At 53.1% G+C, this 15,466-nt stretch overlaps 7 protein-coding genes across 7 annotated transcripts; 3 read left to right on the top strand and 4 right to left on the bottom strand.

Annotated features, from left to right (window-relative positions):
• Positions 1-912: 912 nt before the first annotated feature.
• Positions 913-2,280, bottom strand: PFLUO_LOCUS8270 (nucleolar protein; the record flags this gene model as incomplete). The annotated part of the gene is made up of 3 exons (XM_073785989.1): positions 913-1,570; positions 1,623-2,190; positions 2,247-2,280. The coding sequence occupies 3 exons, from the start codon at positions 2,278-2,280 to the stop codon at positions 913-915; spliced, it is 1,260 nt and encodes a 419-aa protein (XP_073642289.1).
• A 146-nt stretch (positions 2,281-2,426) lies between these two features.
• Positions 2,427-3,038, top strand: PFLUO_LOCUS8269 (uncharacterized protein; the record flags this gene model as incomplete). Its single annotated transcript, XM_073785987.1, has 4 exons — positions 2,427-2,525; positions 2,578-2,730; positions 2,781-2,880; positions 2,929-3,038. The coding sequence occupies 4 exons, from the start codon at positions 2,427-2,429 to the stop codon at positions 3,036-3,038; spliced, it is 462 nt and encodes a 153-aa protein (XP_073642288.1).
• A 160-nt stretch (positions 3,039-3,198) lies between these two features.
• Positions 3,199-3,711, bottom strand: PFLUO_LOCUS8268 (uncharacterized protein; the record flags this gene model as incomplete). The annotated part of the gene is made up of 2 exons (XM_073785986.1): positions 3,199-3,522; positions 3,589-3,711. The coding sequence occupies 2 exons, from the start codon at positions 3,709-3,711 to the stop codon at positions 3,199-3,201; spliced, it is 447 nt and encodes a 148-aa protein (XP_073642287.1).
• A 1,769-nt stretch (positions 3,712-5,480) lies between these two features.
• Positions 5,481-6,857, bottom strand: PFLUO_LOCUS8267 (uncharacterized protein; the record flags this gene model as incomplete). The annotated part of the gene is made up of 1 exon (XM_073785985.1): positions 5,481-6,857. The coding sequence occupies one exon, from the start codon at positions 6,855-6,857 to the stop codon at positions 5,481-5,483; it is 1,377 nt and encodes a 458-aa protein (XP_073642286.1).
• A 1,533-nt stretch (positions 6,858-8,390) lies between these two features.
• On the top strand, positions 8,391-9,638 carry PFLUO_LOCUS8266 (uncharacterized protein; the record flags this gene model as incomplete). The annotated part of the gene is made up of 6 exons (XM_073785984.1): positions 8,391-8,504; positions 8,560-8,594; positions 8,643-8,716; positions 8,769-8,987; positions 9,042-9,379; positions 9,432-9,638. The coding sequence occupies 6 exons, from the start codon at positions 8,391-8,393 to the stop codon at positions 9,636-9,638; spliced, it is 987 nt and encodes a 328-aa protein (XP_073642285.1).
• Positions 9,639-9,973: 335 nt separating this feature from the next.
• Positions 9,974-12,942, top strand: PFLUO_LOCUS8265 (pH-response regulator protein palA/rim20; the record flags this gene model as incomplete). The annotated part of the gene is made up of 6 exons (XM_073785983.1): positions 9,974-9,981; positions 10,051-10,292; positions 10,503-11,397; positions 11,454-12,028; positions 12,091-12,493; positions 12,555-12,942. 6 exons carry the CDS (start codon positions 9,974-9,976, stop codon positions 12,940-12,942), a joined length of 2,511 nt encoding a protein of 836 aa, XP_073642284.1.
• A 155-nt stretch (positions 12,943-13,097) lies between these two features.
• Positions 13,098-14,563, bottom strand: PFLUO_LOCUS8264 (uncharacterized protein; the record flags this gene model as incomplete). Its single annotated transcript, XM_073785982.1, has 3 exons — positions 13,098-13,352; positions 13,434-14,133; positions 14,199-14,563. 3 exons carry the CDS (start codon positions 14,561-14,563, stop codon positions 13,098-13,100), a joined length of 1,320 nt encoding a protein of 439 aa, XP_073642283.1.
• Positions 14,564-15,466: the final 903 nt, after the last annotated feature.

The following is a 15,466-nucleotide window of genomic DNA, read 5'->3' as shown; positions in this document are numbered from 1 at the left end:
GCCTCGGAATTGGCGATCAGTCAGGTAGGTAACTTCCCCGCCCTCAAGGATTCTTCGCAAATCCATCTTCCAAAGAAAATATTCTTTGTCTAATATGAATCAGCTGGATTGGATACCATATCGCTGCGCCCCCAACTGCTTCCCCAAGAGTAAAAGGCTTTCAAAGGTGACTCTTCACCTCAATGAGGGGCCGTTACTATCTTGGCGCCACCGTATATTGGGAACTCATTCACACTATCAAATTCACTTTGACGGTTATCAAAAGTTACATACAGCGGAGTACAACAGGCAAAAAAATATCCGAGAATTGGACATAAGCCTAAACCGGAAAGAACACCGGAGAGAACAGCATATGGCAAGACTATCTCGTGATCAAAACGCAAAGCTACGGAAATTACGAGAACGGTACGCTCAGCTACACCGATGCAGGTGTGTGCAGCTAGAAGAAGTCAAAAGCAAAATGCGAGAGGAAAGAAAAATGTTCAAGCACCAGCGAGAGGTTATTTTTGAAAACGGCATTGTGCACCCCAATTTAAATGAGAAGGTATCACCTATGCTCGTGTTCTTGGCTATAAGCGCCCCTTTGTGGTTGATTGTTTTACTTCTCCGAGCCTTGCTTTGGGCAGTTCGAGGGTTTTTTTCTGAAATATAGTGGAAGAAGATGAATACACATACGATCATAGTTGGTCTTGTTGTACCTTCTCGTATTTTGCCGATCTACCCCCAACTACACAAGCTGCCTGTCTAGTCAGGTGGAAAATGCAAGGCTCCTTTCCTCGCTCAGACCTCTTTTTTCTTGTATATGTGTACGTAATATGTTGAGAATCTAAGCTTAGTCGTTGGAGGCATGAACAATGAATTTGACATATCAATATCGACAATGGCTATGAAATAACCACGAATCACCCTCACCTACGCCTTCGCCTTGGACTTGCTACCCTTATTGGCTTTCCCCTTGGCCTTGGTAGCAGGAGACTCCGACGGAGCATCCTGCTTCGGCGTGCCTTGGTCTGCCGCCTTCTTTGCGGTTTTCTTCTTGGGGGTGTCCTCACTCTCAGCAGAAGGCGCCTCAATAGCTTTAACAGTCTCCTCCTCGGGAGCCTGCTCAATAGCTTTCGGCTCCTGGACGGGAACATCATCAACGCTCTTCAGCGCCGGCAGATCCATCTCATACCCTAAGGCCTTCAGCTTATCGACCTTGGCCTGTCTCCGTTTCTGCTCCTGCTCAATGCGCTGACTCCACTGCTCACGCGTCTTGCCCTTCTCCAACCGCTTCTTCTCAATCCGGTTCCAGGGCGTCTTCTTGAAGCGCCGGTTCGCGCCCTTCCACACCTCGGGGTGCAGCTGTTCCGCGGGCACGTACTTGCACTTGAGGATGTGGCCGTACATCAGGTAGTTGTCCATCGTCTCGGCGACGATCTTGGCAACTGTCGTCGAGGAGAACTCGACGAATGCGTAGTGCTTCGATCGGCCTGTGAGACGGTTGCGCGACAGGCGGAGACGGGTGATGTCACCGAATTGGGAGAAGTAGGCACGCATTTGGTGCTCATAGAAACCGTGCGGGATGCGGCTGGGGGGTTGATTGTTAGGAGTGACTCGAGAATGTATGATAGAGTACTTACCCAATGTAGACAGTGCCAGGCTCAGAAGGAGCGTCGCCCTTCTTCTGCTTCTTCAAGATCTTGCGCTTCGCCTTCTTCGAGTCTGGGATGCGAGGAACGGGCTGGTCCGGGTTGAACCCCTCATCGTCGGAGGCGTCTTCCTCTCCGCTGCTCTCGAATCCCTTGATCAGCTCGGCGGTCTGATCGTCCAAGTCTTCCTCGCCGCTCTCAGGCTCGGAGATGACATCTCCAACAATTTCCTCATCAGACTCCTCAACCACCTTCTCTTCCTTCTTGGCCTTCTTGGGCGTGTCCTCCTTCTTCGACTTCTTCTTTGCAGCTTGCTTCTCAGGCACAGGCGCGGCAGGCTCGTCATTCTCCTCGTCGCCGAGGAAATCGGCAGCACGCTTGCGAGGCTTGATCTGGCGAGCAGACTCTCCATTGACCTTCACCGACGCATCGGCCTTGGGTGCAGTGCCATTCTCCTTCTTTTTCAGTATGGGCTTGGGCACAGCGTCTTTGGTCTGAGCGGGTTTGGCATCGGCCTTTTTGGTTTTTTTCGCGGGCAACTCGGCGGCAGCAGGCGCAGCTGGAGAAAAAGTCAGTACAATTACCAAAATCTATTCTGTATTATTCTCGACATACCCTTGCGCTTTTTCTCTTTCTTGTCGGGGGCCATGTTGGCTGTGTCTGGAAAAGATGGAGGATGGTCAGTCGGGAATTTTTTTTTTCTTTTGGCAAAATCAAAGTCCCTCGGAGGCGGTGAGCCGTCCCGACCACATCGGGTTGCTGCATTGAACTCCCTTGACAACACGGGCAGTGGCCATGGGGAAGACCAAAAATGCAAAGGCCCTGACACACGAGGAGATATGGGATGACTCGGCCCTGGTGCGGTCGTGGGATGAGGCTGTCGAGGAGTACCAGGTGAGCCTGTCTGCGATTGAACCCCCACGTGACTGTATCTAACCTCGAACAGCTATATCACAGCATCCACGCCAAGGGGGAGAATGTGGAAGATGTGCTGAGAGAGGCAGAAAGGGTAGAGCCTAGTGCTGTGGATGAGGGAGATCTCGCTGAGGATACGCCGATGGAGGGGGGCAGCGATGAACCCGCCCCAGACGTTCCGCAGGTATGTTTCCTGCAGTCCGATGTTCACGCACTTTTTGACACTGCCCTCAGTCCGCGCAAGTATCTGGTGTGGCCCCTGCAGAAGAGGGAGTACCAGCGGTCGCACCTCCTGCCAGCGGTATGCCAATGCCTCATCCAGCGTTAACGCAAGGTATGTATCTCTTTAGCAGTGAACTTGGCCTAACTAACCATCCCCTAGTTCAAGATGAAGGTCTGAAGAATCTCATGATGGCGTGGTACTTTGCGGGCTACTACACAGGTCTCCATGAGGGCCAACAACAAGGCAAACAACAGCCCAATAGCTCTTAACCAGGACATACTGTTTTCAAGAGAAGAGGAAACAAAATTGGAAATCCAATAAAATCTTATCTGACAAAGGTCATAATTCAATAAGCCAGTTACAGAAGCCAAAAATCCCCTCTCCATTCATTACACTGGACACCGCTCCAATGCGCCTTTCCCTTCCGTCTTAGAAAAGACCGCCACCACCCAGCAGCTGACCGACAATGGGAATCTTGTCTAGCGCATTAGGTTTGACATTGTGCTTCGCTGGAGTCTGCTTCGCAGTCGGAGTGACGAAGTTGCCCGTGGAGGGCTCCTTCTCCGTCTTGGTGGGTTCGCCAGCGGCGGGCTTGATCAGCTTGCGCCCCTGTTGCATCGGCTCCGGCTTCGATGCAACCTGCCGGCTCGGTGTTGAAGTTGGGGTGCCGGTGGCAGAGGCTGCAGAGGCGTGGGCTGACGATGAGGGCTGAGAATCGATGCCTAGGTCTTGCATTATATCATTTGTGACAGGCTAGATGGGGGTTTTTGTTAGTACATCAATAACCTTTGATATTGGGGGTTATACGATTCAACGTACGTTCAACATGCCCAGAGCAGCATCGAAGGGATCACTCTCCGCATCACGCTTGGTCGGCAGGGCAATCGCGAATGCGGCGAGGACGAGGAAGACGGTAAAGAGAGACAAAGTGAGACGAGCCATGGTGGATCAATGGAATAGAATATAGTAAATGAAAGGAAGACGAAAGTAGATATCTCTGGGTTGATTCAAAGGAGTGACTTTGTTTAGGGTCGGTGCAGGTGAGTGTCGATAGCCGGGGTACAGAGGGAGAAATACAGAGGTGCGCGGCGGAAATTCTACGCGATTTATATTCGATCCTTCATTCAGGCTGTCGGAGGGCGAGAATGGGGGGACATGACCGGGCAGGGCAGGGCAGGGGTTGGGCCTAGCTGGCAAGTATGGGTGCCGCGTACCTACTAGATGTATGTGAGCTCGCACCTCCGCGCGGTATTCTAATTATGTTCTTACAGGCCGCGTGAGTAGTTAGCGAGTAAAGACAGCAACTTGAAACATGATTGCCATGCTCTTAGAGTTGTCATGCTTTACATAACAGACTGTTTTTCCCGGCCACGCGGAATTATGCGCGTCTATTGGAGGCCAAGTGGTTCGCGAAAATTGGATGCAAGGGGGAAAGTGGTCGAAGAGCTTCAGTACAGTAGTTGGTCAGCATTCCACACCATTTTGGGTTGCGGTTCTTGCTTATCCATACTTGTCCCTTGATCAACGTTGTAGCATATTTCCCGAGTGAGGGTTGCTACTGAACTCTCTCTGTCGACTACGTAGATAAGTCTTGAACAATCATGGTTCGTTCATATTGATCACTCCAAAGAAGTATAAAGAATGTATGTATCTCCCTACTTTGACACGCACAGCCCCATATGGGAGAAGCGGACGCAACACGAGGGAGTCTCCAGGCGACTTGTAGTCGGACCTGTGAGAGGCTCACTATAGGCACAAATTTGACCTCGAATATCATGGAGCGATGACGGACGAGACTTCGAAAGTGCCTGACAATGGTAATCGTAAGAAGAACGCTGGGGTGGTGATCGGACTACGTAGTTGGTGGTGGGAGTGTTGTTCAAATCCTACGTGTTAGTTAGTAGGTGGGGTAGGGTAGTTTGTCTGTTCTGTCAACCATCAACGCTTCATTCGCCCGGACGGAAGAGACATTATCTTCGCTCGGTAAATGGAGATAGATGGTGGAGATGGGCATAGCTCAGAGGCAGTTAGTTGGCGTGGATAAACACGGCCAACATGACGGCGATGGAATCAATCCAAAAAATCCTCCGAAGATTTGAAGATCGCAGGCCCCATGCAGCCACCGTCCCAGTCCATGCCAGCCAGACACATAGATGTAATTGTCATGTAGTGAAGTGATGAAGTGATGTATGCTCAAAAGCGAACCCGGCCTCCCTCGTCCAGATGGAAGCAGGGGCCAGGATTAGAACGAGCCGAATCATTTGCTCTAGGTCTCTTTTCTAAAATTTGTGGATAGAATCTTGACAGGAATTGAATGGTAAGTTCAATTCCATCCATCGACAAGGGTATGTTGGAGACCGTAAGTAAGATGAGAAAAGAAGAGAAAGGAGAAGTTGGGCTGTGTGAAAATTTATGGCCGGTGCGTGTGTATTACATAAGCCACCAGTGTATTCGATCACGTGATGGGTAAGAGCTCCATAAGGAGATTCCCGACCTCACATCCGCTGATGTTTTGAGGGTGGGAGGGGCTATTATTGGAGGATGAACTTGATTTTCATTTTGGCGTGGAGTTCATGGATATATGCATGTTGATAGATGGGGTTGGTGGAGTGGTGGAAATGCAAGCATAACTCATGATAATTTGATTGAGGAATGGGACAAGGTACATCATATCAGGCTACATACTATATACATTGGTTGCAAGTGAGAGATTAAAAGCGGGCGAGGACCCGCTCCTGCGCATCGGCAACGGCATATTCACTGGCGTGCTTCTGGCTGATGACCGACTTGGCCTGTTCAGCCGTGAAGCCCTTGGCTTCCACCGCCGGGTTGTACCCCAGACCAGTAAGCTTGCCGACAACGTCCGAGGGGACAGCCGCGGCGACCTTGCCATCTGCACGCTTGTACACGGTGACGACCACGGCGCCGCCGAGACCCAGATTGTGCTGCAGGGCAGCAGCAGTGCCGTCCAGGAGACGGTTATTGGCCCACCCGCGCAGATGCCAGACCAGCTCCGCGCACTGCGCCAGACCCGTCGCGCCGAGAGGGTGGCCCTTGGAAATCAGCCCGCCAGATGGGTTGATGACCATCTTACCCCCGTAGGTGATATCGCCGCGGCGGACCATCTCGTGCGCCTTGCCGGGCTCGCACAGCTCCAGTGCGTCGATGGTGATCATCTCGTTGGCGGAGAAGCAGTCGTGCAGCTCGCACACCTTGATATCCTTCACGTTCACGCCGGCCTCGGCGATGGCCGTGCGGCACGCATGCCGCGACATGCCGAAGCCCATCAGGTCGATCGAGCTGGTGCTGTACACGGACTCGGTATCGGTGGCGAGAGTCTGGCCGGCGATGAGGACCGCCTGCTCCTTGAGATGGGGCCGGGCGTCGAGAAACTCCTGCGAGACGACGACGGTGGCGGCGCCGCCGTCCGAGGTCGGGCAGCACTGCAGCTTGGTGAGGGGCTCGTGGATCATGGGCGCGTTCATAACCTGGTCGAGGGAGTATTCCTGCTGGAACTGCGAATAGGGATTGCGCTTGGAGTGCTCGTGGTTGATGCGGGCGATCTCGGCAAAGTCCTTGTTCGTGGCGCCGTACTTCTCCATGTACTCGCGGCCGGCGTTGCCGAACATCTGGGCTGCCCCGGGAGCGTTGGTCACACCGCGGGTCTCGGCCATCATCATGCCGAAGAGGCCCGTGGGATTGGTACGGTCGTTGTACATGGACTGCAGGCTGCCGGGGTTCATCTTCTCGAAGCCGACGACGAGGACGCAGTCCGCCGCGCCATGGGTGACCATGGTGCGGGCCATGGCAAGGCCTGTTGAGCCAGTGGAGCAGTTGTTGTTGACATTGTAGATGGGGATGTTGGTTAGGCCGAACTGGTAGAAGACGCGCTGGCCACAGGTGCTGTCGCCGTAGACGTAGCAGGCGACACCCTGGTCGACATCGTCGTAGGTGATCTGGGCATCAAGCATGGCTTTGATGCCGGCCTCGTAGCCTAGTTCATTGTAGTCGACTTTGCCGCGCGGCTTGATGAACTTGGTCATGCCCACGCCTAGGACGTAGGCCGGGCTTGTCTGTTTCTTAGGCATGCTGAGGGTATGGATAGGATGGTATGTAGATGGATGGGGTAAATGGATAGGGGTAGATGGATGGAGGAAATTATATTATTGTTTTGAGTGATGGGGAAGTGCAGAGTGCTGAAGACAATAAATAATCATGCTCACAGCATGTGGAGGAGCTCAGGCCGAGTAGCGGGGATGACCGAGGTCCCGAGGAACGGCTCGGTACGGCCTGAGGCATACATCCGCATAAAGGCGATATGCTGGAATAATATTCTGTCGGTCCAATCTGACAGCGGTGATGAAGGCGGTCAAGCGACGCTCGCTGGGCCGCCCGAGAATGAGCAAGGATCACGTGCCACACCCTGTCCAGTGCAGCCGCTGCTTCCCCACATTCTCCCGCCAAACCAGGCAAGCCGTCAGGTGTCTTTGCCATCCCATCCCCGGTGCGTGATGGTCACATCATAATATTGCAGTCTGGTCGTGCCGTGTCTGGAATTTTGTAGCTCCCACATGATTGGCTGGACTGCATCCTTTCGATCCCTGCGCCGGTTCCACCCATCACGGCCCTCGGAGCACAGTCCTCCACATCGGCAGATCATTAGGTGTGTGTCTGGGTTTCTGATTAGAGGCGAGCGGTGATCCGGGGGATCAGTCATCGCCGAGGAGTCTGGGCCGTTTGGGCTTGAGCCTGTTTGGGCTGGGTTGGAACTCTACTAGGTGCCTTTACACAGTCCACATAGCATGTACAACGAGGGTTGGTGTCACCCACGGGCAGGACTCTGCTCGAGTGATGCCCACCGCAGACAGAGCCACGGTCGTCGTGCAGCGTAAAGAAGACATCGCCAACGGGAAACACCAATAGAATTGCATGATGTCACCTGCTACACCCTAAACCCGATCGGGGGTTCACCAGAGCTCGGTCCACATTTTTGCCCGCTTCGTCTGCTCTTCTTGGTTGTCCAGGTTGTCTGTGAGGGTGAGTCTTGTCTTTCCTTCACTAGCACGGTGTCTCTGGGTGGACGGGCTTCCATACTGACCTCATCCCTGATAGCGCCTGATCTATCTCCTTGTTCTCTCCTTTCTCCCTCTCCTCTCCCTCTTTCCCCTCCACCACCGACAACACCATTGCGGCACAGGATATCCCCTCCTGACTGTCAGGCCCAGTCAACATCATCCTCGTTCTTTGAACTGCTCTTGCCGGCCGCGGGAGCTTATCTATTCACCACTCATTTCGGTCGCTCGATTGACGGAGACGTTGGACCTCCCTCTGCTCATCTTCGATCTCTGGAATCCCCCCCAGGAATCGCCTTGAGAGGCCCCCCGGTTGCTCGAGTCTATTTGAATGGAGAATTGTGGGACGCCGAACGGTCTGCTCGAATCGCTGAGAGACCGCTTTGCGTTCCATAGGGTTCCCCAGCCTGCCTTGCTTCGACCGATTGATTGAATCTCTCTCCCCCGGCCATTGCCTCCAATGGACCACCTTCAGGGATGACTATTGACAAACGTTCTGAACATGCCCCCTTTTCCCCGACGACTGCTTCCAATCCCACTCCCGCCATTATGCCGACCCGCAATGCCTGGACCATGGACGATGCGGCTCGCAATAAACTATTGAAAAAGTACAAGACCCAGGTGGCTTCGGGGACGTCGACCATCTGCGCGACTTTGGCGGTGGTATGTGTTGGTCATGCTGGTATTAACATGCTGGATGCTAAGCTTTGAATGGCAGACTCCTCTGGAAAATGTCAAAACCCGGATGCAGACGTGAGTTTTGATACAATGCGGAGTACGCAATCAAACTAACGCGAGCAGGCACAATTTCCAAAACGTCTTTCAGTGTGCGCGCTACCTGTGGCGTACCGAGGGTCCGCGTGGCTACGTGGCTGGTAGGTTGAGCTTCATGCTATCTGGCGGACCATAATTGACTTTGTGCATCAGGTGCCCTCCCGCCGCTAGCGAGCGTTACCGCGGTCCGAGTCGTAAACTTCTCCACATACAACTGGGCCAAGCATGCCATCTCCGATTCCATAGAGAATATCACCGGCCGATCTCCGTACCAAGAGTACAACACACCTGGCAGCAGCCCGACGGCGACGGGAATCTTCATGTTTACCTTCGCGGGCCTGCTAGCCGGGTTGGTGACTTCTCCCCTTGCCTGTAAGTTTTGAAAGGATCGTCTGTGTCGGTGCAACACATACCAATCGAATCCAGGTCCCTTCGAACTGGCCAAGAACGTTGTCCAAACCTCCGTGTTGGTGTCAAATCGCGCCCAAGCGGCCCCCGATGCCGCCCGAGACCCTTCCCTCCGCCGCAAGCCCCGTCTTGGCACCATTGAAGCCATCCAACAGATCGTCAAGCGCCACGGATTTCGCGGCCTGTATACCGGCTTTCGCCTCCACGCGATGCGGGATACTCTGGGGTCGGGCCTGTACTTTGGCGTCTACGAAACCGTGAAACAGGTCGCCGCCAAGGAGCTGGGATCGGACAAGTCTCCGTTCGGAGCGCCCATGATCGCCGGTGCCATCTGCAGTACCGTCCCATGGTTCTGTGTAAGTTTTCATTTGGGCTTCTCATCCACAACACACGACTAATAATTCCCAGACGTATCCCCTCGACACGCGTAAAACCCGCGCGCAGAGCGTGCTCCTCGGCAAATCCTCCGAGATCGGCGAGGCCTCGTTGGCAGTCGCCAAATCTAGCATGTATAAGGGCATATCCATCATCCTCATCCGGACGGGCGTGAACAACATGATCCTCCTGAGTATCTTCGAGTACATCAAGATGCGGATTAACGAGCTCCCGGATTAACCAAGGGGGTTGGCTGGTGGGCGCGCTGTCTGGAATTGATCTCATCTTTCTCATTGTTCTGTTCTGGTGGTTGATTGTTTTCTCATGTACATACCTCACGACGGAGCCTGAGGCTCATCCATAGCAAATATCCGAATGATGCGTGGATTATCCAGCCTGTATGTAGACCTAGCCGTTAGCTTCCCGGTTTGAACTATACCGAGATGTCGCTGCCTCAGGCGTCAACACGTCATCCGTTGCCTGGTAGTGGGGGGAACCAATAATCACTTCCGCGATCAACAAAACTCGCGTGTCCCTCTCACCTCCTCCCTCGCCATAATACATAGGGAATAATAATGGCATCGTGAGTCTCCCAGTCCCCCCTCTGGCAAGTGCAGTTGACTAACCACTTCCCTCATCGCGACCCCTCCAGCAACATCCTCCAGGTCCCGTTCCGGCGCTCCCACGCAGTCTCCCTCTCCGACGCAATCACCCAATACATCTCCTCCAAATATGACCAGCGCCCGGACATGTTCGCAGAAGACCTGCTGATCATCAACCGCTTGCGCGCGGAGGCAGTCAATGTCCAAGAGCCCCATGTGAGCGGTGTTAGTCGCCTGGTTACGTACGCGGCGCAGTTGAAGTGGTTGGGGGGGAAGTTTCCGATTGATGTGCGTGAGCGCGAGAGCTTCCTCTCCTGATCCTTCCTTTTGAAGAATGATTTTAGAAAAAGAAAAGGAAAATGCTGACCGTGGCGTTTGTGGAGGGCTTCAGGTCGGGGTAAATTTTGCGTGGTATCCTTCCCTGGGGTTTAATGGGTCGCAGCCCAGTTCGTGGCTTCTTTCTTGCGTCTTGAGATCTTTGCTTTTTGCTGATTAGTGGCAGTCTCTCAAAATAACTTGCGCTTCGAACTGGCCAACATCCTCTTCAACCTGGCAGCGCTCTACTCGCAACTCGCATACGCGCTCAACCGGACGACTGGAGATGGACTCAAGCAGGCTTGCAATTACCTCTGCCAGGCAGCCGGGGTACTTAACCACCTACGCACCGAGATAATTCCCGATCTGCGCACATCGCCACCAGAAGATATGGACGAAATGACACTTCAGAGCCTGGAACAACTCCTCCTCGCCCAGGGCCAAGAATGTTTCTGGCAGAAGGCCGTCAAAGATGGTCTGAAAGACGTCTCCATCGCGCGGCTGGCGGCCCAGGTCTCGGATTTCTATGCAGATGCAGGCGATTTCGCGGTCAAATCCAATGCTATTAGTACGGACTGGATCCACCACATGACAGCGAAACATCACCACTTCGCCGCGGCCGCGCAGTACCGGCAGTCGCTCGACTGTTTGGAAAAGCGCAAATACGGCGAAGAGGTGGCGCGGCTGCGTGATAGCTTGAACTGCGTGAATGAGGGGCTGAAGGAGTCTCGATGGATCAACCGTACGGTTTTGGGGGACCTGAACGGGCTGAAAAGTCGCGTTGCGGAGGACTTGAAACGCGCCGAGAAGGATAACGATGTTATCTACCTAAACCCCGTGCCGCCCAAGTCTGAGCTGAAGAGTATCGATCGTGCGAGCATGGTCGCCTCCAAGGCTCCCTCGCAGGTTACGGATGCGATTTCGATGCTGGGTGACACGGGACCGTTGGGACAGCCGCTTTTTGCGAAGCTGGTGCCGTATGCGGTTCATATTGCGGCTAGTATCTACTCTGATCGCCGGGATCGATTGATCAATGGGACGCTCGTTGCGGAGTTGGAGTCTATGACGGATAAGCTCAGAGAGTATGTGCTGACCAACGATTCTATCTTCTGCTTTGCTTACTGGATCTCTCTCTCAGTCTTTTGTCATCGTTAAATCTTCCGGGATCGCTGCAAGCTCTTGAAAAGCCTCTCGGTCTACCACCGACACTGGTTTCTCATGCCGAGGAAATGCGGCAGCAAGATGGACTCAATCGTCTCCGTCAGTCCGTGGACGATACGGCTCGGGTGAAATCCAATGACCGGACGGTATATAATGAAGGGGTTGAATTGCTGGCAGCCGAAAAGGCAGAGGACAACGCGGCGCGCAGAAAATACGGTACGGATAGGTGGTCGCGCGCACCCTCTGAGGAAGCTGCTTCGAAGATTTACAACACCGCCACTGAGATCAGCGGCTACTTTGCCTCTGCGCAGAGCAGTGATGATCTCGTCGAGCGGAAGTTTCAAGACTACGAGTCCGTTTTCCGGGTGCTTACTGGAACGAACCGTGATCTGGAGTCCTATGTACCTAGCAGCCGGAGAGCTGCTATCCCACATGAGGTCGAGCGTGAATCTATCCGACTACGCAGCTGCTTGAGCGAAGTGAGCCGGATTGAGAATCGGCGACGACGACGGATCCAGACGCTGAAAGACAAGGCTCGGGCGGATGATATCCGTATGTTTTCTCCTCATTCTTTCAGTTTGTTTTTCGGGCCATTGCTAACTCTCTTCAACTAGATCCGGCTCTCATCAAAGAAACCGCCCGGCTTGAGCGCGAGTTCCCAATGCAACCAATCCAAGCCGGCCAATTCGAAGATCTCTTTGAGCAAAAGCTGCGACTGTACGACTCGGACCGCGACATGCTCGCTCAGGAATGGAAAGACCAGGAGGAAATATCTGGACAAGTGCGCGAGGCGAACCGGAATTTCACACGCGCTCATAAGGGAGACGCTTCGACGAAGGAGCGCGAGACCGCACTCCAGGAACTGGAGAATGGGTATCTGAAGTACAAAGAGATTATTTCGAATCTTGAGGTTGGGAGGAAGTTCTATAACGATCTGGCTAAGATTGTGGGACGGTTTCGAGATGATGCGAAGACGTTTGTTCACCAGCGTCGGATGGAAGCGAGCCAGTTGGAAGCGTATGCACCGTCATTTCTTTCTGTCAAGAGCTCTTCGCTAACACACCACTTGCACTAATAGAGACTTCACCAATGTCGCAGCCATGTCCTCGCTGCATATCACCCAGCCCCAACTCCACCAACAACCACAACCCCATAGCACCCACCAATACCAGCCCACTCAACCGCCACCATCACAGCCAACACCTCAAGTCCACCACCATGTTCACAGGCCATCCGACGCAAGTGCCCCCCTAACAGCACCACAACCAATGCGCGCCCCCGCCCCACCACCCGCCGTCTCTGCTGCACCGGGAGTATGGTCCCCGGAAATGGGCATTCGGTTTTCATCGGCTGGATTGCCTCCTGGTGCGACTCCTACCGGGTCGGATCAGGGTCAACCTGGCCGTGGCCGTGGTCGCGCACTGCCCGGCACGTGGGATCCTTCACAGGGTTTACGGTTTTCTTGATTGATCTGTTTTGTATATACAACACGCTTTCATATTGCCACATCCATAGACTCTATCTACATCTAGAGATTTGAACTGAGTACGGAGTAATATATTTGTCCTAACTTTGCTTTTGGACGTCTCTTTCAGGGCCTCATCCTTTGATATCCAAGACTTTAAATCTTAGCAGATTGGCTAAGCCAGTCGCATGTGTCATTAAGGTAATTACGAGCCCTGATATCACCCGAGCGAGCATGGCCCTCGAAACCCTCTGCACGAGCCGCCCGGCCACACAGACGACCCAGTTCACCACTCGCTTGCTCTGAAGTCACCTCTTGGTAAGTCACAGTCTTAAGGTATTTACCAACCCAGAGACCGCCAGTATAGCGGGCAGCTCCTTTGGTAGGCAGGACATGATTGGTACCAATACACTGCATAAGCATTAGCTGCCATCCAAAGCATTCGTCCTCAAGGGAGCAGCGCAGGAATATCAAATGAACAGACAAACTCACCTTATCGCCGTATGAAACACATGTCTTTTCACCGAGGAAAAGAGCACCATAGTTGCTCATCTTCTCCAAAGCTTCTCGGGGGTTCGCCGTCAGAATCTGCACGTGTTCGCTTGCATAGGTATCCGCCATCTGATAAGCCTCAGCTAGATTCTCGACCACATGAACTTCACCAAAGCGGTCCCAAGACACGGACGCTAGACCGGCGGTAGGCAGGACCTTCAAGAGTCGGTTAACCTCAGTTATAGTCTTCTCTGCCACTTTCCGCGAGTTGGTAATCAACACCGCCGGGGTGTCAGGACCATGCTCAGCCTGGGAAAGAAGATCGGTAGCAACCACCACGGGATCGGCGGCCTGATCAGCCACAATCAGGACTTCGGTTGGACCAGCTGGGAGGTCGATGCCGATCTCGCCGAACAATTGGCGTTTGGCTTCTGCGACAAACGGATTGCCAGGTCCTGCGATGAAATCGATCTTGTCGATAGTCTCCGTGCCAATCGCCATTGCCGCAACAGCCTGGACGCCACCAAGGATATAGATATCATCGGCGCCAGCCAGGTGAATCGCAGCGACCGTGGAAGGAGGAATTTCGCCTAGAATCGGGGGTGTGCACGCAATGACCCGCTTAACACCAGCTGCTTTGGCAGTGACGATCGTCATATGCGCAGACGCAAGAAGGGGGTAACGGCCCCCAGGAATGTAACTAAATATTCACAAGGACTCAGTTTCAAATTCGTTTAGATGTGAAAAGGTGTAGAAAAATCGTACGCTCCGACGGCATTGATTGGAATATTCTTCTGGCCAAGGTGGACACCCGGGCGAATTTCGTATTCGAAGTCTGTAATCGACTTTCGCTGCTCGAGAGCGAAGGTGCGGACGTTGTCTTGGACGGTCTTAATGTCCTCAAGAACTTGCTTTGGCACTTTGCTGATAATTCTATCGATGTCGTTCCTGGACAGCTTGAAGCTTTTGGGGCTCCATTTGTCAAATTTCTCCGAGTATGCACGCACGGCTTTATCCCCGTTTTGGCGGATGTCGTCGATTACACCACGAACGATGCGAGACACGTCAGATGCGGAAGTGCTTGAACCCCCGCTGGGGTCAGTATTGGGCTTCTTGAGTGTCACGGTCATGATTAAAGATCAAGGAAGAAAGTGTTTATACTTCGATTGGAAATAATGTTCGACGATGGAAAGAGGCGTGCGGAAACGAACTATATATTTTGGAAGATCCGAGCACCTCTTCTACTTTGCGGAATGAATCGCTTTGATTTCTCCAATCTCGTATCTCCACAATCTAGCTGCTCTCGAGCCTGCGCAGTCGACCAAACATACCAATCTAGAGGCGGTTCGCGGTCATCATGAGCACGAATCTCTGGCTCCGGAGAACTCGGCCCACTCCACCTCCGGGAAGATCGGAGTCCGGCCCGATCCCGTGTAACGCCGAGATCGCCCCTAATCCTTTACTGATGCGCATCACGCTTGGCTCGGATGCCAAATAACCACAATACTAAATCCCACACTAGTCCGTCAAAGAGATGGGACCGCACACGGTTCACCGGGGAAAGGTGTATTCTCAGCCAATGCCAAGAACCGCCAGCCCAGGCTGTAATTTAAATTCGGCTGATCATGCGCAAATGTTTTTCTTGTTTCATGGTGGTACACTCATACGCGCCAGACAGTAGGAGCCGAAGTTTCTTTCCCACCAGATGGAGCACACGGAAAAAAAACTCTGTATTGCTTGATGACTGAGGTGGAGAGGCGGCTATTCAACTACGTTTCGCCCAATAAACTTATACCCAGACAACATGGATATACCACTACAGAACTTTTGGATACACAAGGACGCAGTCACCTAGAAGGAGGACTTTCTCTTGTTTCCCACTTCAAAAAATTCAAAAGGTGATCTAGCCCCCAATTGATTTTCATACTGTATTTCGAGGCCGGGGTTTAACCTAGTAATCAGGATGCCACAATAGTCTCACTATCTGATGGGTCGTCTTCCCCCAACATCCGTTTAGCCACTACCTTACTCCA

This window comes from Penicillium psychrofluorescens (assembly GCF_964197705.1).
Source record: "Penicillium psychrofluorescens genome assembly, chromosome: 5".
Classification (NCBI taxonomy): domain Eukaryota; kingdom Fungi; phylum Ascomycota; class Eurotiomycetes; order Eurotiales; family Aspergillaceae; genus Penicillium; species Penicillium psychrofluorescens.
The sequence above is the reverse complement of the archived record's forward strand: the minus strand, read 5'-3'. Positions and strand labels throughout refer to the sequence as shown.